Here is a 21,766-nt window from a genome sequence, read left to right on the forward strand (position 1 = left end):
TGCTAGGGTTGAGGGGCAGGGGAATGAGAAACAAATGCTGATGGTGCAGGTTTCTTTGTGGGGTGATAAAAATGTTCCCAAATCAGATAGTTGTGGCCACATGATTTTGTGGCTATATTGAAGTGCAGTGAGCAGCAAGCACATTTAACCATTGAACCGTCTCCCCAGGACCTTATAACCCAGGTCATAAGAGGTGTCTGGGGAGAAGGGGGCAAAGTGCCCGGCACTTGAATGAGGACCCGAGTAATCCCAATTCTGGGAAGCAGACACAGGGAGATCCTTGGGGCCTGCTGTACAGCCTAGATAGTCAGTGAGCTTCCAATTCACTGAAAGACCCTGATGCAAAGGCAAGCTGGATGGCATCTGAAGAACCACACCTGACATTAACCTCTAGCCTCACAAAGAAGTATTTAGAAGCTTCTAGAGACCCCACCCCCAAAGAGAAGCCAAGGGGTAAATGAAGGAGGTCAACATCAGTGCTCACCCGAGACATTCAAATGTAGCCACTGTGACACACCACTGCAAACAGTCCAGGGAGGCTAAACAGACGGACAATAAACACAACCCCGTGGAGAGTAGTAGATCAAAAATTCTGCCCAGCAGCCCAACAGCAGCACAGCATCTGCAGTTCTCATGGGCTGGTCCAATATAAACCCAGATAACTGCCTTAGAGTCCTGCTATATCCACAAAGTGCGTTCAACCTCTGCAGCCAGAGGTGAACCCCAAACAGAATCACACACATGCATTCACATAGGTCCCAAAGTCACAGCCCATCAGGTTTGCCCCAGGACTACCCAAACTGACTCTACACAGGAAACAACCCAAATGTTCACGCGTAAGAGTCCATGAGTACATTCAGATATATTTGCACAGTAATGCATGCAGATAGACTCTGGCTACGTGGGAAGGCAGAGGAATGCCACCAAAGCTGTTCATGAGAGATCTGCTGTAAAAGAGGAAACCTAGGAAGAGAATGGTGTCAGGGGACAGAGGTGCAGTGGGTACTTGGGGCAGGGGGAAGCTTCCAGGTTGTGGCTCCTGTTCTACTTATGGTGGTAGTTTGTGTCGTTGATCAAGAGTTCAGTCACCCAGGCTGGATGTACCGACCTCTGTGACAGTCCTGTGTTTATTCTGAAGATGGTGTCTCTTGGGTAAGCCATACTGAGTGCAGCCTACACATTTCAAAATGCCCCGATAAAACAAGGGAGGAAGTTCAAGTGGCTAATTTGGAGGGATGCTGTGGGCGACTTCTTTTTCCAGTCTAGATACTATGAAATAGAAGCTTCTGTTTGTGAGAAACCCTGGGGGAATAGCTCCAGGTGTAGAGGACATGTGACAATTGAGGATTTAGCTCTTACCCCAGGACATTTCTGCCACCCCCTTTAAGGCTCAGGGGACATTGAAGAAGAGGAGGTAGAAAGGATTTAAGAGCTAGGGAATGGGGAGAAGGGCTTGCAAGTGTCATCTCCAGCTTATAAACATGGTGTGCAGCAATTGCACTGGGCCTGCTCAAGACTGGGCCCATCATCAATCTCTCATGGATCAGGGAGGGGCTCACCCTAGGGTCAAACCCCCGCGAACTGAAATTCTGAATGTTGGTAGACGGGGAGGGGCAGCCACTATCTCCAGCTGGGATCTTGAAACCCGTGTAGCACAGATGCCCTGGGCTAAACTCAGCGGCTCACAAAAGAAAACAGAATGAATGTGGGAGAAGGCACATTGAAGGGGAGGTGGGGAAGGACGACAGGTGTGGAGGAGACGAGAGAGGGCGGGTGTGAGAGGACCAAGGATCATTCATCATAAACATGTATGACATTGTCGAGAATAAATTCAATAAAAGTTATAAAAGAGAAAATTCAGATAAAAAATATGGATTGTATGTGAGTATTCACAGCAGCCTACTTAGAGTACCCAAACAATTGAAAATGCCTTTGGATAAATGAATGGCTAAACAAAATGAGATCTAGCCCATAGTGGAGTATTATTTAGTCATAAAGGAAGCATGCATTGACCCTACAACAGGGATGAACCTAGAAAACATGCTAAACAAAGAGGCCAATCCCAAGGAACACTACAGGGTTCCCTTGATGTGAAATGTCCTGAATAACCAATCATTAGAGACTGAGAGCAAAATTGCTGCCACGTAAGGGGTTAGGAGGCTGGGGAAGTGAGTGACAATGATGATTTCTTCGAGGGGTAACACAAAAAATGTTCTTAAACCAGAGAGCAGTTACGGCCACATGGTTTTGTGAATGTATTAAAATCCAATGACTTGCACAGCATCAAAGGGTGAGCTCTATGGTACATGAATAATGTCTCAATAAACCTGCTACTAATAAAACTGTAATAGATGGAGGATCAAAAGTGATAAAGTTAGAGATGAAATAAACCCTGTCCTCCGGCCTCAGCCAATTCTGTGAGAGAAAAAGCAGATATTCTACACCAGACAGGAAACGGCTCCTTCATTGTTTGCTGAATGCGGTGCGGAAGGGGGATGTTGTCATAAACACATTAAAAACAGATTTACACGCTGGGCGACTCGGCTCACGACACCCATGTCAGTCAAGACAACAGAGAACTCGTAACAAGTCAGAAAACAGGGCCACGGATGACAGTCTGGCTGCCATGCGGCATCAATGCAAAGATTAGCCATTACACAGGACCTCTGGAAAATGCACAACTCATATACACGACAGAAGCTTGATAGAGATTTTCTACAATGCGACAATAATCTTTAGCATTTACACAAGTTGTCCAACAGGGACATGTGTTCTGAAGGCGGAGCTGGCTCCCAGCTATCAATCATATGAAGCAAAATCTAAAGAATCCACTGTGCTGGAGGAAAAGTGGGATCTTTTATTTTCATCTTTTTGTAGAAAGCGATGCTACCTATCTAAGGTGTGACGAAGCCCTGGAGAATCTGCAGGCCAACAGGGGAGAGGAAAAGAATTATGAGGCATCGCTAGGTAGTTGGTTAAGACAATACCTTCATATTGAAAAAGCCAAAGGCACCAGGAAGGTAAGACTTCTGGGATATCATGTCACAGACCCTGGGAATTAGAGGCCACATCGCAGGCTGCCTCTGACTGATGTGTCTGTCCAGATCTCCGGGTCCACTGGATAGCCTCACCCCTCTGAAAAAACTGGGGCTTTCTTTGAGTCTTGTTTGCTCTTGTTTTTCAGCTAGCAGACCAGAGTGAAGTTGTATGTCCTTATCACATATTACATACATACATACATATTGTAATGTTGTGGTTCGACCACAAAATATGTATGTGGGAAGAACTCAGGTTGCACAAGATGGAGCCAGTTAAGCAGGGAGGGAGGTAGTTCAGGAGCCCCAACCACTGGTTGAGGGGCTCTTGGCTGTTGATGGCTGCTAGGGATGGGAGAGTCAGTTTTCTCTAAGGGCGTGGCCTCTGTTGGATGGCTTCACATCCTTGAACAGATAGATAGCACAAACTGGACTCAGCGGTTATTAAAAGGGGGGGCACCCAGTTGGGGGATGTGGAGGTAGATCTGGGAGAAGTAATAAGGACAAGTTTGGGGTGAATTTGATCCAAATACAAAGTATTAAGTTATCAAAGAATTAATAAAAATATTATATTAAAATTGCAAAAAATTTATTTCTTAAACCTAAATTACTGATCATCAACTTAAGGTATGATTTGAAAATTAAATGGACTCACTAAATGAAGAAAAAGATTGACACTTGGTTTTAAATCTTTGAAACTTATTTGCAAACACAGTGTATTAAAATTAGCAAGAATTTTCCTCTGCCTCCAAGACCTGAGATTGACAGGAAATGTAAGTTGGTCAGCTAGAGTTAGTTGAACATCTACTAAGCTCCAGGGAGAAATCAGAAGTCTTTCTTAGGAAGCGTTGGTGGTTAGGATGAAATGGCCTCTGTAGGCTTGTATGTTTGAATGCTTAGTCTCCAGTTGGTAGAACTGTTTGGGAGGGATTAAGAGGCATGACCTTGTTGGAGGAGAAGTTGTCTCCTTAGGGGCAGGCTTTGAGGTTTCAAAGCCCAAGCCATTCTTAGTTAGCTCTCTTTGGTTAGTGCTTGTGGCTAAGGATGTGAGCTCTCAGCTTCTGTTCCAGCATCTCCTCACCATGGCAGTCATGTGCTAACCCTTGGGAACTGTGAGCCTCAAATGAAGTGCTTTCTTCTATACCTTGGTCATGGTGTTTTGTCATGACAATGGAAAAGTAAGACAGAAGTTGATATGGCAGTGTCGCCGCTATTGCCTGTGCACCGTCTGTTTGACGGTTGCATGTCTTGTTATATGTAATGGATCACAGTTCGAGTTAAACAGTTCTCTGAAACAGAGAGAAAAGTACTCTACCCACAACAAGAAGGAACACTATGTAAAGAAAACGTGGAAAACACACATTCCCAACAAGCACACGCACCTGCAACCCCACTGTGGGACACGTTCATATGTGTAGAAGTTTATACTATGCAACACCTTTTTAGACATTATGCATGACAATTCTGACTTGAAATGATCAACATTTCCATTCTGAGCTGCCAAGTCTTGACCTTAATGTCTACTTTCCTCTCTTCCGAGGGCATCAGGTAAAGTTTTTGCCATGTGTCTGCATCCCTAGTAGCCACATGAAAGCTGGGTGGGCATGGACAGCAGCCTACAATCCCAGCGCCCAGGACACAGAGACAGGCTGTATTCAGAGCTGACTAGCTAGGTCACCTGAATTGTTGAGCTCTGGCTTAAGTTAGAGACTCAGTATATAAGGAATAGAGTGATCGAGGAAGGCATGTGATTTGAAGATTTGGTTTCCATATGCATGTGTGCATCTCTGCATACACTTGTACATGCAAATCTATGCCCCCACATGCATGAACAATTATACACATGCACATTCTCATTCACAAAACATGGAATGGTCCTTTGGATAAGAATGGCCCATGTTTAGAATTTCATTGTCATAGTGACATGGTCCTCACTATTCCCTTCATCTTCTTGATTGGCATGTTCTCCAAAACCATCTCCGCCCCATCATCCTCTCTACCACCTCATCCCGACAACATCTCATAAGCAGTACACGCTTTACTACACCCTTAACTAGCTTTGGAGGAATGGTATCAAATATGAGGCTTTGTCTCTGACCTAAGAAGCCCTGACATTAGCATGCGTCCATCCCACGCATAATGCTCGTGACTTCTTGGTCAGACACCAAGTCAGCAGTAGAATAAGGTCTTACATCTCAGTCCCTCACAGGCATAAATGGGAAACAGCACATGGTCCATGCCTGCGATAAACAATGGTCCTCGACACACAATAACTTAAGCCTTTTTTTTTTTTTTTTTTTTTATGTCCATGGGTCACCATGCAATCACCAGGAAAATCCACTCTCCCTCCTTGCTGCTGTTCAGACTGGTCTCTCCATCTGCTCTTATCCCACAATTGCAAAAGGACTCCAATAACACCGTGCCGTGGAGATGGCACTTCGGGATTGGAAGTTACTTTTTCTTATGGATGACCAAGAGCCCTTTGCCTCCCAGAGCTCAGGCATTTTAGATGCGCAGCAGTCACAGGGGCCCTGTGACATGGCCCTGGAGCTTACCTCTTTCTTGGTGAATTTTGGCGAGTGGTCATTTTTGTCATCGATCACGATGGTGGCTGTGGCTGTGCCTGTCAATCCGACGTCCAATCCTGCCATATCTTGAGCCTCAATGATCAGTTCGTACTTGGGATTTTCCAGAGTCTACAAAGCAAAGAAACACCGGAAAAGAAGGGGTTTAGATCTGAGGCACTGTTTTGGAGAACTGGTGAGCCTTAGTCTTTAATTGGCCACAACATTTTTTTTTTAATTTAAAAGTTTTTTCATTTTACATACCAACCACAACCACAGTTCCCCCTCCCTCACCTTCTCTCCCCCACCTTCGCACCATCCAACCCCCCCACCTACTCCTTAGAAAGGATAAGGCCTCCCATGGGGAGTCTGGCATATCAAGTTAATGAAGGACCTACCAACCCCCTTCCCCCTGTATTGAGGCTGAACAAGGTATCCCACCATAGGAAATAGGCTCCAAAATCCCAGTTCATGCATGAGGGATAAATCCTAGTCCCTCTGCCAATGTCCCACAGACCGCTCAAGCCACAGAACTGTCACCCACATTGAGAGGGCCTAGTTTGGTCCTCTGCAGGTTCACCAGCTGTCAGGCCAGAGTCAGTGGGCTCCCACTAACTCGGGTCAGCTGTCTCTGTGGGTTTCCCCATCATGATCTTGACCCCTTTGCTCATATAATTCTTCCTCCCTCTTATCAACTGGTCTCCAGGGACCTTGGGCCCAGTGCTTAGTTGGGGATCTCTGCATCTGCTTCCACAAGTTACTGGATGTTCTATGATGACAATTAGGATAGTCATCAATTGACTATAGGGGAAGCTGGCCCATAACATATGTACCTTTGAAATCATTCTAGAGTGATAGCATCTATAGACTGTAAATGGCAACCAGAATGGAATCTACTGACTTGTCATTGTTAAAGGGAGATTTTATGCCTTCTAGAATGTTCTATGACCTGGGCGTGGGCATATATTCATGGTGGATGTTCATGCCTACCCTTGCCATATCAAGGAAACTTCTGAAGCTGATCTGGACATAGGCTAACTCCACTTCTGGCAAGCTGCAGCCGTGCTTCCTTTGGAGACTCATTCACCACCTCTCTGTGTTTTCTATATGGAAAACTTCTAGAATCATCTCTGATCAGAGACACCAATAAGAGCACCCAACCCAGGGTGTGACGGCCAGGCCAGCTCTGTCTGTGTTGGGCAGTACAGGAAAGTAACTTTGACCCCTCTGGTGACATTTTGGTAGCACCAGCTGGCAGTGCAAGGTGAGCTGTCTCACACGACAGCAGGGCTGGGACAGGAGCCTCTGGGTGGAGTCACGTAAGAGCTCTGTGGACATAGTACGTTGGAGAAAAGGAGACAGCTGCCCAGAGCCAGCCTGGTCAGAGAATTTCTCTGAAGATAAAGGCTTCCATTTTCCTCCTCTGCTTCAGTCACTTTGGATTGATTTCTTAATGACTCACTGAGAGAGTTCGAGTGAGGCCACCATCAACGACAAAAATAGAAGGTGTTTATAATTGCATTTACAGCCTGCCAGTGTGATGATTTTCAAAACTGGGGTTCATAGCAATCAGTAATTAATAGGGTTCCGAAGGGACAAGGAACCAAACAACAACGGGGAACCTCCCATTTCCTTCCAGAACTACAAACTCAGGTGGTGAAGGGTTGGTAGTTGCTTGTTCCCATGGATTCTGTGTGGGGTGTGTGTGCGTGCATGTGGTAGAGGCCAGAGAAAGACCTTGGGTACCCTGTTCTATCACTCTCTGGCCTTTCCTTTTGCAGCAGTGTCTCTTACTGAACCTGGAGAGCAGTCAGCAAAACCTCTCAGCACTGGGATTGCAGGTACACTTAGCTTTTTGTGTGGGTGCTGGGACCCAAAATCATGTCCTAATGCCTGTACACCAAACTCCCTCACCCACTGAACCTCTCCCCAGCTCCACAGAAACTCTTAACGGACTGTCCTTTAAGAGGTCCTGAGCTACCAACTTGATGAGTTGGAAAGGCTCGGTTAAATGGCTTGGTGGCTGAGGGGTACTGGCATGCTCCCATGATAGAGTTACCCAGGTTTTCGCTCCAGCTCCATCAGGATTGATGGTCTTGAGCTTCCTTAACTGCTGAGTGTGAGCAGCATATGACACCATGCTCAGTCTGATGCTGCTGGGAATGGCACCCACTGTGCAGGTGACAAATTGGCGTCAGGTACCATGGGAAAATGTCAGGCTATTTTATATGGATTCCCATCATCAACACATTGGCGGGGCCATTGTCCATTAGTGCTGGCAATCTTCCAAATCCTTCATGTGTGTCTCCAGAAGTTCCGGTCAAAACCCCGAGCATTCCAGGTTCAGTCTCTTATAGATCATCTTCACTCTTGCAATAGAACTTGGTGCTCATTTTCTGTGTGCCTGCATTTGTATGAATACACATGTCTGTATACACATGCACATAAATTCCAGTGTTACATGCACATGTTGGTCAGCTCAGTGTTGTTCCTCAGGTCTTTTCCACCTGTTCTCCTGAGGCAAGGTCTCTCACTCACCTAGGGCTTGCCGTGTAGGCTAAGTTGGCTATCTGTTTCTGCCTCCTCAATGCTGGGTTTACAAATTTAAGCTAGTATGTCTGACTTTTTTCTTTTTGAAAGCAGGTGTTGTGGGGCTTGAACTCAGGCCTTTGTTCTTGTAAGTCAAGCGCTTTACTGAACCTTCTCCCAAGCCTTTTATACAGTTTTGAAAGCACTCGAAGACTGAATAAAAAGTCAAGTTGATTTTTTCCACCAGTGTGGAAGAGTATGCTTAACGATGTATACCAACATATTCCTGAGCTTCTTTTAAGATTTCTGTCAGATGCAGGCGTATGATTAGTGTGGTATCTTCTCTTACTGGGTCTCTTTCTAGTGTTGACAGTTTAAATAGCAAAGCAATGAAATCTTTGCTCAGGAAAGATTGAGCTCAGTTTTTGCTTTTGTTTGTCTTTGCACAGAAGATCCCAAGATGTGGAATTACTTGGTTGAAGGGCATGGATAATTCATGTGTGTGTGTGTGTGTGTGTGCGTGCACATGCAATTGCACATGTGTGTGGAGGTCAGAGGTTGATGATGATTGCTTTCCACTGAATTTATTTTTTTAAAGATTTATTTATTATGTATACAGTACTCTGCCTGCATGTATGCCTGTGGGCCAGCAGAGGGTGCCAGATCTCATTACAGATGGTTGTGAACCACCATGAGGTTGCTGGGAATGGAACTCAAGACCTCTGGAAGAACAACTAGTGCTCTTAACCACTGAGCCATCTCTCCAGCCCCTCCACTTTTTTTTCTTTAAATTAAGGCTGAGTCTTCCTCTGAACCTGGAGTACATCAAATTGTCTATCTAGCTAGCTTGCCCCAGGAGTCTTGTTTTCACCTCCTGGGTGCTGGGTTTACAGGTGTGCTCTCACACCTGCCTGGTTGTTATGAGAGCGCTGGAATCTGAACTCTGGTCTTCATACCATGTGGCAAGCCCTTTCTGCACTGAGCCGCTTCCCAGCTCCTTGAGGCTTTTTTTTCCTAGTTCAGTTTTGTGTTTTAGGCAGAAGCTATGCACTGCTCACATCCTGTCCTTTCAGGACCATAAGTGTGTGAGCCAAGGACTATCATACCCTTAAGAAAAACCTTCTCTGACCTTGCCTAGGTAGTCAGCTAGGAGTCCATGATGGCTGTGTGAGCACGTGACCCAACTCAAATTCTCAAGTTGGATCTGGAATGTACTTCTCTCGGAATACACAGAGAAAAGTAGCTCCTCTATTGAACTTGGAGGTGGTAAAACCCAGTCCGGACGCATCCTCCCAGGGAAAGTCAACCAATCAGGAAGACAGTGCAGAGCCAGAGGTAGAGACATAACTCTCTTTCCAATCTTTCTCTGTCTGACTGTCTGTCTGTCTCTCTCCTTCTCTAATACAATACATCCTGATTGTGTCACCCCTCCCTCTATTCCACCAGCACCCCCAGCCTCCCTTCCCCTGTTCTTCCCAGTTCTCCCCACCCATCTTCCTTCTCCCCCATATCCACTGCTCCTCCATTTCCCGTCAGAGAAGAGTAGCAGTATCAACTGAACATGGCATAACGAGAGCAAGACCAGGCGCAAACCCTCATGTCAAGGTTGGACAAGGCAACCCAGTAGGAGGGAAAGGGTCAGCGATACCCCCACTCTCACTCTTAGGATTCCCACGAAAACCTTAAACTAGGCAACCACAGCATGCATGCAGAGGACCTAGCACAGACCCACACAGCCTCCACTGCTGCTGCTCTGGAGACAGAGCCTTTGCAATACTGTCTGCGCTCCTTGCAACAGCATCACCTCTCAGACCCTGTGGGTCCTGCGCACGAACGAATTTCTCCTTTCCCCAAGATGCTTGATTCAGAGGTTCTGTGAGGGGCAACCAGGCAATTTTGACTAATATTGCATCTAATGGTGTGATCGATCATCTGGTTACTACAATAAAGCAGGAGGTCTGTCGTACCCGGCGGAGTGGCACAATAGGCCCTTCAAGGCAGCGGTCCAGTCACTTGACAAATAGATTGAAACTTGTTCCTCTGCAGAAAATGATTGCCACCCCCTCTCGTGTGTGTGTGCGTGCGCGCGTGCACGCGCGTGTGTGCATGTGCCTGTCCCTGGAACTAGCTCTTGTAGACCAGGCTGGCCTCGAACTCACAGAGATCCACCTGCCTCTGCCTCCCAAGTGCTGGGATTAAAGGAGTGTGCCACCATTGCCCAGCCAGAGATCAATCTTAAGCAACCAGCTACCATCTACCTTGTTTTAAAACATTTAACTTGGGGAAGGGGAGGGAAATGGGAGGAGGTGAAAATTTGTAATAATAATAATAAACATTTAACTTCAGTATTTGACTATGTGTCCATGTAGGGCTATATGCGCATGAATTCAGGTTTCTTTGGCTGTCGGATGCCAGCTTTGGATCCCCTGCAACTTGAGTTTCAGGTAACGGGTGTGAGTCACCATGTGGGTACTGGAGCCAAACTCAGGTCTTCTAGAAGAGCGGCAAATGCTCTTACCCATTGAGCCATCTCTCTGGCTTTCATCTTGATTTTTGAGACAGGGTCTCTCAATGGAAGCTGAGGTTCAACAGGTCAGTTTGCCCCAGGGATCGATGGATTTATTTCCTTCTCAGCACAGGAATTACCCATAGGCACAGCCTGCCTGGCGATTCATGTGATTTTGGGGATGGAACTCAAGACCTCGAGGTTGGGGAGAACTTTGTAGACTGAGCCATCACCCAAGCCCAAGACTCCCTTTGTAAATAGTTCAAAGGTCAAGGTTGAGGAACTTGTGTTCACACACAAATCAGAGGAAAGAGGAGGTGAGTGCGAATCCTCACAAAAGTGAAGAAGGGCACACCAGCATAACTCTTATTGTCTAAGGAACTGTACAAATAATTTTTATAAAATGAACCAGTCAATTTCCATCTCCCGGAGTAAATATAACTTTATGGCTGTAATGGGAAATGGATTGATTAGAGTGGTAGGAAATCCATCAGAGTATGAAGGAGACAAATTGTAGAGTTTGTATGAGCTGCTCCAGAAGTCTCAATTTTCTGGCAAACTTAAAGCTTACATTAACGAAGCTTTCATTGCTAACGTCATAGCCAATCATTGTAAGACAGTAAAAATGGGGCCATCAGTTTGAAAGTGGAAAGTGAGGAACCTCTTCCTTCCCTCCACTCCACCACAAACCCTAAGACTCAATTAAAACGGGCAGTGATTGGGTGGGATACCCTCCACCCCCTACCCCCCACATATGCACACGCACGCACGCACACACGCACACACACACTCAGTTTTTGGCACCTCTGTGCTTAGGTAGAAGCCTGTCAGGCTACTGGATAAGTCCTTCATAATTTAGCTGCCCGGTTCCTGCCAGCTAGCCACCTGCTTCTGTGTTTTCACCGTGGAAAGCGATTTTAAGACAAAGTTTGCTTGTTTCACAGGGTTTGGGATTTTTCTGCAGCAAACACAATTGCCGGGCTCGGGAGGTGACTCAGAGGACAAAGCATCCGCTGCACAAATGCTCCTCTGAAACCACTTAAAAGCCAGGCAGACATGGCAGCTCCAAGTTCAGGGAGAGAGACCCTCACCTCAACTGAAAAATTGAGAAAATCACTTGACATCAAGTTGGGACATTCACATGTGTGCATGCACATACACGCATATACACATGTGCCTACACATATGCAAACATGTACATCCATATGCGCACATATGAACACGAGAACACAGTGAGAAAAAGAAGGCAAGCAGCAGTAAAAGCATCTGTCCATGCACCCCAGAGATGCCATTCCAATTTAAACACCAGACAAGACGCCCCTTGGAAGCTTCGATACTCCTGTATTGCTCTTGGAAGCTTCGCTTTCTTGGTCCTATTTCCCACCTTGGCTGTTTTACCAGAAGTCATTTTTTGGCTCCCTAGCTCCTTGTGGTCACTCTTACTTGAAGTTCATGGGCCAATGTATATGCCTCGTGGCCACTCTACACTTGTTACATACACAGATGGTATTAGTTGAGTATCCAGCCATGGTTGTCTTCTTTAGGAAACACCCTTGATACAGAGACATGGGCCTCAGCACCCTTCTGGTCTGACTGAATCATAGCAACTCACGAACCCAAGCTTGGACAGTCAGATTTTGGGAGGAATGAAGAGCCACGGTGACAGAATGTGGGGACCGCCTGCAATTCTCCCGCACTCCCTGGTTCAGTGTAGCCTTCTCAAGCATTAAAGAAGCAGGGAGGCACTCTGTCTCTGTAGGAACAAGCCCTCCCCACAACTGCCTAGCTGCCCTGTCTCTACACAAACTAAAGAGGGAGGTGGATGCCCCACAGCCCTCTCCTGCCTGTGCCGAGCCCTCTCCTTCCTGTGTCACAGGCCTCTCTTGATGCTCCCGTCTACTTGGTTCAAGGATCAAAGGGCAATGGCTATAGTCAAACTAATTTCACAGCTCCTCTGAACTGTGCCATGTGAAAGGCACCAACATGGCTGGAAAGACACAAGCCTGGGCCCCAGGGTTTGCTGCTCCTAAACTCCAGCTCTTCTTTCTTTGACTGTATAACACAATCCAGATCTGGGATTACAGGTGCATCCCATCAAACCCAGCTTTTCTGTAGATGGTGGGGATCGAACTGAGGTCCTCACGCTCTTGAGGAAAGTAGGTCACCAGTGGAGTCATCTCCCTAGCCTGTCTGGCTTTACTCTAAATACCCGCTGACTATTTTTCCAAGTAGATTTCTCCCAGGCAAGGACCATACCTTTGGCCCCAGCACCTAAGCAGGACTTAGCACACAAGCTGAGCTATTCACTACTATTCTTGATAATGAAGATGTATCACCGTTTCCTAACTGAATTGTATCTCAAAAGGCCCACAGTCCCAGCTTCCTTTGCAAATCAAAGCTGTTGCTTCTCAGAGTTGGCTCTTACTTTGGGGAGCTGGAGTTTCATTTTGCCTGAGAAATGCATAGTTCCAGCCTGGGGAAAATGAAATTGGCCGTTCTGATTTTATTTGAAGCGATCTGATCTGCAAGACGCAACTAAGAGAGTCAAGCTGCTCGCCTGGCTTGAGTCCCACAGCCATGCATGTCCATTGCGGTTGGGGGGGGTCTCTCCTGGGAGTCTTCCCGTGACCGCTGCTAGATAACCCAGCAACTGGGGGAGAGACGGTCTATCTGCTGCGGCAATCCTCCAGTGAGTCTCCACAGACATGGGCTGGGTTCACTGATCACACTGATTTGAAAACCAAACGTTTCGTCTTGAAAAAAAGAGTCAAGCGGTGTCATTAAATACGGCAGCTAATCAATCAGGGGGCCCTTGATGTTTTACATGGCGACGATGACTTCCACATAAGCCTGTGTTTAACGGAACATTTATCACTAATAACAAGCATAATGGTAGCTGTGGGGGGGAATCAAGGAATCAATGTTACACGGAGGAAGGTTTTGCCGCTCCCCGGCACAGCCCCATCCTTCTCCTGCCTCGTCCTCACCCATTCTCTCTCCTCATGCAGACATGATTTCTTTGCTAGGCGTTGTGCTTTCTCTTACCTTTGAACACTGTATCTCTACTCCCTCCAGGCTAATTAATTCCCGATCATTTGCTGATGTTCATTATTCAGTGTGCAGTAGCCTTCATGAAGGCAGAGACCTAAGTGCTGAATAGAACTGGCTGTCACTTAGGGAGGAGCTGTATTCAATCGATTATCATTACCCTGAACCCACTGGGCTGTGAGGCGGTAGGTTTCCATATGGCCTTCTCATACATCCTTCCTAACCTTCTCTGGAGCACCTCCACACCCCACTTCCCCTATCCTCCCAGTTACAGCCCAGCAATCCCAGTCATGTAGGACTTCTCACCTCTCCTTCCTCTCTGGCAATGGGATGATAGTACTACTTACTGGTTGGGTGGGGATTACAAGAGCCATAGTGCTATGTTCACTGTCTGCATGTGCCAATGAAAATAGGGCAAGTTGGTGACTTTCTCATCACCATGACCAAGTACCTGACAGGAACAATCCAAGGGAATAAGAGCTTATTCTGGTGCATGATTCAGGGAGCACAGGCTAGGAGTAGGGACAGACAGCACAGGCTAGGAGCGGGGACAGACAGTACAGGCTAGGAGTGGGCTTGCTGCATGCAGCAGCAGGAACTTGCAGTGATATGCTGCATCTTGCTAAATCAGGATACAGAGAAGTCTGGCTAAAACCAGAAGCAGCTGTCACCTTCAAGGACTGGTCCCCACTTTCTGTAGCTAGGCTCCACCTCCTAAGGGCTCCTGACAACCCTGAAGAGAGCACCACTATCTGGGGACCAAGTGCTCACACATCTCACCTTGAAACCAGGACACATGGCTTATGTTACCCAGTGAACTCGCACAGCATTGTTTGAAAAGGTGGTGGAAAGCTGAGGCCAACAGCCACTGAGCGAGCTCGAATGTGTGGACCCTTCCTGGGTCAAACCTTCTGATAGGGACAAACCTTCTGTTGGTTCAGCAGCTCCTGGACCAACCCACTGGGGATGGCTCAGCAAGAGCCCCATAAACACAGGGCATGACTGAGTAGCACCTAGATTCCTGGACAAAGGGACTGTAAAGTCAGAAATGCCTATGGGTTCAGATCATTTCGTTCCAGGTCATTGGTTATGCTGCAACGAATAACAACGGGCTATTTCTCTTTCGGTGATCACTGTGCCCTGTGATGGTCATATGTGCTCATCGCTTGTTTATAGCCACCTTGACCATAACAATTGAACTCCTCTAGATTAAAGGCCATGTCTCATTGGAGCCTTCTGATGGGGACCATTGTAGTTATATCATAATTAGCCAATTACAGGCATGCTTTTTAGAAGCTAATAGATGGCACAGAGTGGCGTATCTGGTACAAGTCAAACCTCATCCCTATAGGCAGGGGATGTGGCTCAGTGTGTAGAGTATTTATGTAGCACGGAGGAAGCCATGGTGTCGGTGGCAGGGCACCTAAGCCCAGCATTTAGGAGGTGGAGTCAGGAGAAGCAGAAGTTCAAGGTCATCCTCCTTGGCTACACAGTGAATTTGAGGCCGGCTTAGGATCCACGAGACATCATTTGAGCAAACGAAACAGTCTCTCGATTGGTCATGTCGGGAGTTTGGGTGTTTAAATATTCTGACCTTAACTGATCAGGACCGCTCAGTGTGACACACAGGTGGAAAGAGGCATGTAGTTAACTAAGGCGAGCTGCTGGACTGTGCTCTGTGCTCCAGAATGCAGATGCTGCATAGAAAGTCAGGGAAGGGTGAGGCCGGAGCCCAGCAGCAGAGAGCCTAGTATTCGTGAAGACTTGGGTTGGGTCACCAGCAAAGTAAAACCAAAAGGTAAGTAAGTAAGCAAATAGCTAAATAAGCAAGTAAGTAAATAATAAGTAAATAAACACATAAGTAAATACATGGGTAAACAGAGCCGAGGAAAGTTTGAAGGAAGAGTGGTTGAATATTTAAAGATTTATTTGTCATTTTTATGGGCATGTGTATGAGCCTGTATGAGTTTATGAGTGCCACGTGAGAGTGGAGGAGGCCATGGAAGTAAGAAGAGGGCACTGGACCTCCTGGGCTGGCATTAGAGGTGGTTGTGAGCCACCCAACATGGGTGCTGGGAACCAGACCCAGGGGCTCTGCAAGAGCAGCCAGTGCTCTTAACCACTGAGCCACTGCTCCAGCCACAACTGTCGTATATTTCAGCTATCTCTACTGACAGCCATGAACAGTTATAATACAATCCCTTTATCTACTTATGCTCCTGCTTTGGCTGGACAGGCAACGGCCAATCAGTGCAAAGCTTCTTGCATCACACATTGAAAATGGAAACCATGGTCTTTTCGGGCTAGCTGCTCCCAATGCCTGCTCTGTAAATATCACAAGGGCCTGGCAGAGGTATTATCTGTAGCAGAACAAGTTGCTGTCTATCTGGACTTTGATTCATCCACTTGGGCCACATGAGGCCAGGATCAGGCTGTCTCTAAATCTAGGAGATCTCAAGTGTGTTTCCTTATAAAATGTGACTTATTCCTACCACAGCAGGTAAGTAAGGGCCTCCCTCCCCCAGGCAGGAAAGGTTTGTGCTTGCCTTCTGTTTGTCTTTAGGCTTCCTGGTGCTAATATGCACATTTATATCTGGCTGTCACCTGCCGCTTCTTCATTCCTGGCTGGGGCCTTGTGGCTAAGCAGGCAGAGCTCATTTCCCCAGATTTAGTGGTTGCTGACAACGCCGGCAGGGTGGAGAAGCAGCAAGGGAAATAAACACAGCTCATGGACATATGGGGGGTGGAATCACCGAAGTGATGGATTTGAGGCTGAGGGACACCAGAAGCAGATCAAATGCTTCTGCACAAAGTGTGCTTCTGAGGTTAGCAATGAGTAAATAACCCGCCCATGGCATTCACAGTGTACCTAGGAAAATGGGCTCCTGAAGACCACGGGCGGGGCCACATTTGACATTCAGTTTGGCTACACAGAACCATTCACCCGGTGACTACTACATACGAGTAACTCTTCAGGGATGGGATAGAGTGTTTCAGACCTGCCTTTGATGCTTTATTCTAGACCAAGTAACAGAAAGACAATCCGTGACGACTGACGGACGTTACGAGAACGACACTGGTGACAATCTGGGTAGAGGGGATGGAGGATGGGCTAAGAGCTACAGAGCCCATTTAGTTAAGCAAATGTTAACTGGGCCCGTATTTACTGCCAGGTATCACACTAGACAGTAGAGACAGGCATCAGGAATCAGGTCTGACGTAGGGACCGACACGCAGATGCTTTCGTTGGAATGAGACTGTGGAGTGTTGTCAGGTAGTGGACACGGAACCCACAGTGTGTGGAGAGTTGGGGCTGTGAGGACAATGTGGAGGGCGGGGTCTTCAGTTTGGGATCAGTGGGAAACTATTAACCTTAGAGCTGCTTTAAGTGCAGCCAGTGCACAGGAGTCTGTTCTGGACGCTGGGGACAGGAGGTGTGTGAAGCATGCTCTCTTTCCCTTTAAGGAGCTGGAGTGTGGCTGGGGATAAGGCAGGAGTAAGAGCTCCCCACCCTGAGGTTATGGACACCTGAGGGCCATGCACCTAGTTGGATTCTGGCTCCTGTTATCCAGTTTTTCTCTAACCCTCTCCTCTTGAAGCTATGCCCACCTCATTCCTGGAGATAATGACAGGCTTTCTCACGTGGAGAAAGGGCCATAATCAGGATTAGGAGGTGGGAAATGCTGTTTGACGGTGACCTGTTCCCCGCGGGCTCACGAGTTTGAACACTTGGTCTCCAGCTGGTAGTGCTGTTTGGGAAATCTGTAAAACCTTGAGAGCAGGACTTAGTTGGGAGAGGTGGGTCACTTGGAGTGGACCTTGGGGTTTTATTTGGGCCTGGCACGACTTCCTGCCTGCTCTCTGAGGACGCGGCGTGCCTGGCTGCCTCACATCCTGCCTGTCACACCTTCCTCACCGTGATGGGCTGTGAGCGGAAGAAACACTTTCTCTCCCAGCCGCTGTTGCCAGGTATTTGGTCATAGTCATGAGAAAGAATCAACACAGAGAGAAAGCCCATATTTGCCTGCATGGCGAGGGTCCTCTGAGAGGAAGGAAGGGGTTATGTGGCATGGGATATAGAAGGCCTCTAGAACAATCAAAACCATAACATTTCGCCAGAACACACCCTGTGACCCCTTATGTTTAGGTCAGTGAGACTTATCTTGGACTTTTGAGTTCTGGACTGTGTTTTAAATCACGACCTCTGAGGTGAGCAGACTTTGGGCAGACAACAGAAACTGTCCTCCCTGGAGTGAGGTGAAGTCACAGGAATTCCTGAAGAGCTGTGGTGCCCACGAGCATCTAGCTCTGTATGGGGCCAGCCTTGCTAGCTGCCTCCTTCTCAGTTCCACCTCCGCCCTGTCTCCAATCTGTGGAAAATATTTTCTTTTCATTCTTTCGAAGTGTAATGTCAGCCAGACCTTTCCTGAAAAATCTGTAGGAGATAGCTATTCCCCTCCCATACACAGTGTGGTAAATAGCAAGCCCACTCCCTGCAGCGTCTTCTCTGAATGTGCCAGTCTCTCTCCACACATCTGTTCTAGTCCCTGGAGAAGTCAAGGACCTGCTTCAGCTCCCCTTCCCCACCAGATCCCCTGTGCCTGGCTCCTGAGTTCTGAGGGCTCAAGATGCTGCCATGACATAAGTATTGGGTCACAGCCCTTGGAGACAAGTTGACCCAGTGTTTGGCACACTCCTCTTTAGGGAATGGCCAGCATGGCAAAGCTGGCCTCAGGATCACTGTTTCAGGTTGTGGAGGTCACTGGTTCACAGGTGTCATCTGGACAATGCCTTGGACAAGGGACTGAGAGCAGAGATGGCTCAGCGACTAAGAGCACATACTATTCGTTAGAGGACAGTTTCCAGCACCCAAGTTAGGAGGCTCACAAGCTGCCTGCAACGCTGACCCCGGGTCTCCTCTTGCTTCTGTAGGTGCCTGCACTCATGTGCATGTGTGTACACACGTGTACATGCATGTACGTATACACACAGAAGCTGATTTTGATGAAAAGCATGGTCTTCACTTGGGTTTAGCAAGAAGCAAAAGCTCTACCTGTTAGCTCAGCAGCCTGGCCTTCTGTCTGTCTGTCTCCTTTCCTTTCCCCAAAGGCACAGAGATAAATCACTGTCTCCAGCATTTCTTCTTGAGTTGCCCCAGTTCCCCAAAGAACAAAAGCCTTGCATGTCAGGCCACCCCCAAAGGAGTACAGTTGTTTACAATGGAGAGGCCACACACACCTGAGAGCAGAAGCCATTGTCCAGTAGAAACCAGACTGATCTGTCATGCAGTGACAAAGATGAGGATGTCTTTTAACAATGAAGAGGATGTCTTTGAATCACCTTACAGACCCAGAACCGGGGCCACGAGCAACCAGACAGGAAGGGTTATGTGATCTGAAGGTTGTGTGACCCCTTGCCTTGTTTCCCCAATCACTCCTTCACTTGAGCCTAAGGCATGCGCAGTACCCCAAAGTCAGACTTGGGGTTAGCTCCCCTTTATTCCAGTGTGAATCAAACCTCCTCTCTCTTCTCACTGTCATTTGCCCTTCTCGATGAGACGAGAGGATGAGCTTAGCTTGTCTGGGCTGCTGGAGCCCCAGATTTTGTCCTAAAGTCTCTGGCAGTCAGAGAGGAAGCCTCTATACTCTGATGTGGCATAGAGTGCGCGAGGGGACTTCCGTCTCCTAGGATGGAGCAGGTCGGTCCTTCCCGGCAGAGAAGGGTCCATACAAACAGAGCCTTTGTGTGGCTCAGAACAGGTGGGCTAGCTGTTACTTCCCTCCTCCCAGATGCCTCCTGGCTGGTCCTGACCCAGGACTCAGACTTAGGTCATTCATATATAGCCTGAAATATGTCAGATGGAAGGACAGACAAAAAAGCTCAGGAGGACTCTCTCCCAAGTGTCTAGGTTTGGATGGAAGTGAGCTTTTAACAAACCAAACCAAACCAACAAGACAAAACCAAAATGAACAGAGCAGGGTGACAAGAAACCCTGCTAAGAGGAGCCTCGGGGGAAGCCAGCTTGAAGACAGGTCTCAGAGGACCCTGGTCAGGAAACACACCTTTGCCACTGAACAAAATCAGGACACTCGCATTCCTATCATTTCCCAGGCGCAGTGTGAGAGCTGATAGCATTCCTTGGGTTTCAATTTATTACCATCTGAAATGTCATTCTCTGTATGGGTAATAAAAGATAATACGTTTTATAGGGGCTCCTTATGTTAAGGTTTTATAAAATCTGTTATCAAGTCATCTGCTGAGACTCTAAATGAAGTGTTCTAGGTTATACCTAATCACAAGGCGGGCATTTTTTTTCTTCGCTCTCCCCCAGATTGAGTGTGAGGAGTGGGGAGGCTCGCTGTGTTTGCTCATCACAAAGCGGGAGACAGCGCTTTTTAGATTCACATTCAGAATTGCTTTCTGCTGCATCATCGGCTTCACAAAGTTACACTCTGGTCAAAATGTCTAGAAAATTCAATTATAGGCTCTCAATGACAAAAAGCACAGGGGCCCACAGAGAGTTGGCGGAGGTTTCTAAAATTAGGTTCTAAATGTCTGCAACTTGAAGCAATTTCTGTTTTATGACCTTGGCCGAACATCAGGGCTCTGTCTGTTAATGGCCTCTGCCCATTAATTTCAGGTGCTTAATCAGTACGGTATTCGAACACACAAAGCCCAACCGACTCTGCTTCCTGCAGCCTGCCTTGGCTGCTGCATTTAAAAACCCTGTTCCCAGCTAGATGTGATCTTCTGATGGCAGCTAGCACTCAGGTTCCTCTTTTTCTTCTCTCTCCTCTGTCTCCTCCCTCTCTCCCTCTCTTTCTCTTTATCTGTGTTTATGTGCACAGGTAAGCTGTGGGGTCAGACACTGATAATAGGTGTCTTCCTCAGATGCTCTCCGCCTTATCTATATCTGTCTATCTATCATCTATCTATCCTATCTATCTATCCTATCTCTCTCTCTCTCTCTCTCTCTATATATATATATATATATATATATATATATATATATGTGTGTGTGTGTGTGTGTGTGTGTGTGTGTGTGTATGTATGTGTCTGTGTTTGAAACAGGGTCTTTCACTGAACAAGAAATTTATCAACTCAACTAGACCAGCTAGTCAGCAAGCAAGTCACAGGGACCCTCCTGTCTCTGCCGCCCCAGGGTTGAGATTACAAGCATGCCTCTCTCCCTCCCTCCCTCCCTCCCTCCCTCCCTCCCTCCCTCTCCTCCCCCCCCCCCCGTCTGTGTTTGTAGGGGGTATTTCTGGGAATAAATTTCTGATCCTCATTCATGTAAGGCAAGCAATCTACTGCCTTAGTCAAATGTATTTTCATTCACAGCTTCCTTTGGTTCAGAGTTCTGCCGCTGCCAGTCATTCCAGGTGGCTTCAAAATAATGGCGCCCCTTAGGAGAGCAATAATGCAGGCACCCCAGCCATGGGTAGGGAAGCAGTTCTGCACACTCCCTTTACGCTGCTCTTGGGTTGCTTATATTGAAAATAAATCAAACTAATTCTAAATCTTCTGAGAGGGGAAAATCATGCAAAATGGATTCTAGTCATACTCATGCTGCTGGCTTTTTTTTTTTGAAAGTTAATTTGTGTACTGAGGAGAAAAAGCAAATAGGATAACCCCAGTCATGGATTATTCTGGAAGGTTCTCTTCTGTTGACTTCTTGCCTGGCGTATCAGCCCCTTTGATCACCTTCTTTCAGTAATATTTGTCCAAGGCCTTTCCAACTGCCAGCCCCTGTACTGTTGGCTTGGGGCTCCCCGTGTAATCTTGGCGCCAGCCCTTTCCTTCTGCTGTTGAAATTGTCCTGGCTGTGTTGACAAGCTCTAAGCCTATTAACGCCTTGGAATGGTAGCTGAGCAGAGAACTAGAAGTCAAATGTTCCAACGTAACACAAGGTCTTGCTCTTCCTGGCTCAGCCTCGCCGACGGACAGAATGTTGATGAAGATGAGTGTTTTTCCTCACAAACAATAAAACTCGCCAACATGCCCTTGGAGAGCCCCTTTTCATTTTCGTTTAAAAAGATAACAATAAAGACAGTGTCTGTCTTCCCTCTGGCCCCTCTCCAGAG

At 47.2% G+C, this 21,766-nt stretch overlaps 1 protein-coding gene across 1 annotated transcript in view; it reads right to left on the reverse strand.

Moving 5' to 3' along the window:
* Positions 1-21,766, reverse strand: part of Cdh13 (cadherin 13) — a 940,941-nt gene that overhangs the window by 98,227 nt on the left and 820,948 nt on the right. The window contains exon 8 of the mRNA XM_057754115.1: positions 5,591-5,731. Within this exon, the coding sequence (XP_057610098.1) occupies positions 5,591-5,731 (141 nt within the window). The remainder of the gene's footprint in view (positions 1-5,590; positions 5,732-21,766) is intronic.

This window comes from Chionomys nivalis, chromosome 21 (genome assembly GCF_950005125.1).
Source record: "Chionomys nivalis chromosome 21, mChiNiv1.1, whole genome shotgun sequence".
Taxonomy (NCBI): domain Eukaryota; kingdom Metazoa; phylum Chordata; class Mammalia; order Rodentia; family Cricetidae; genus Chionomys; species Chionomys nivalis.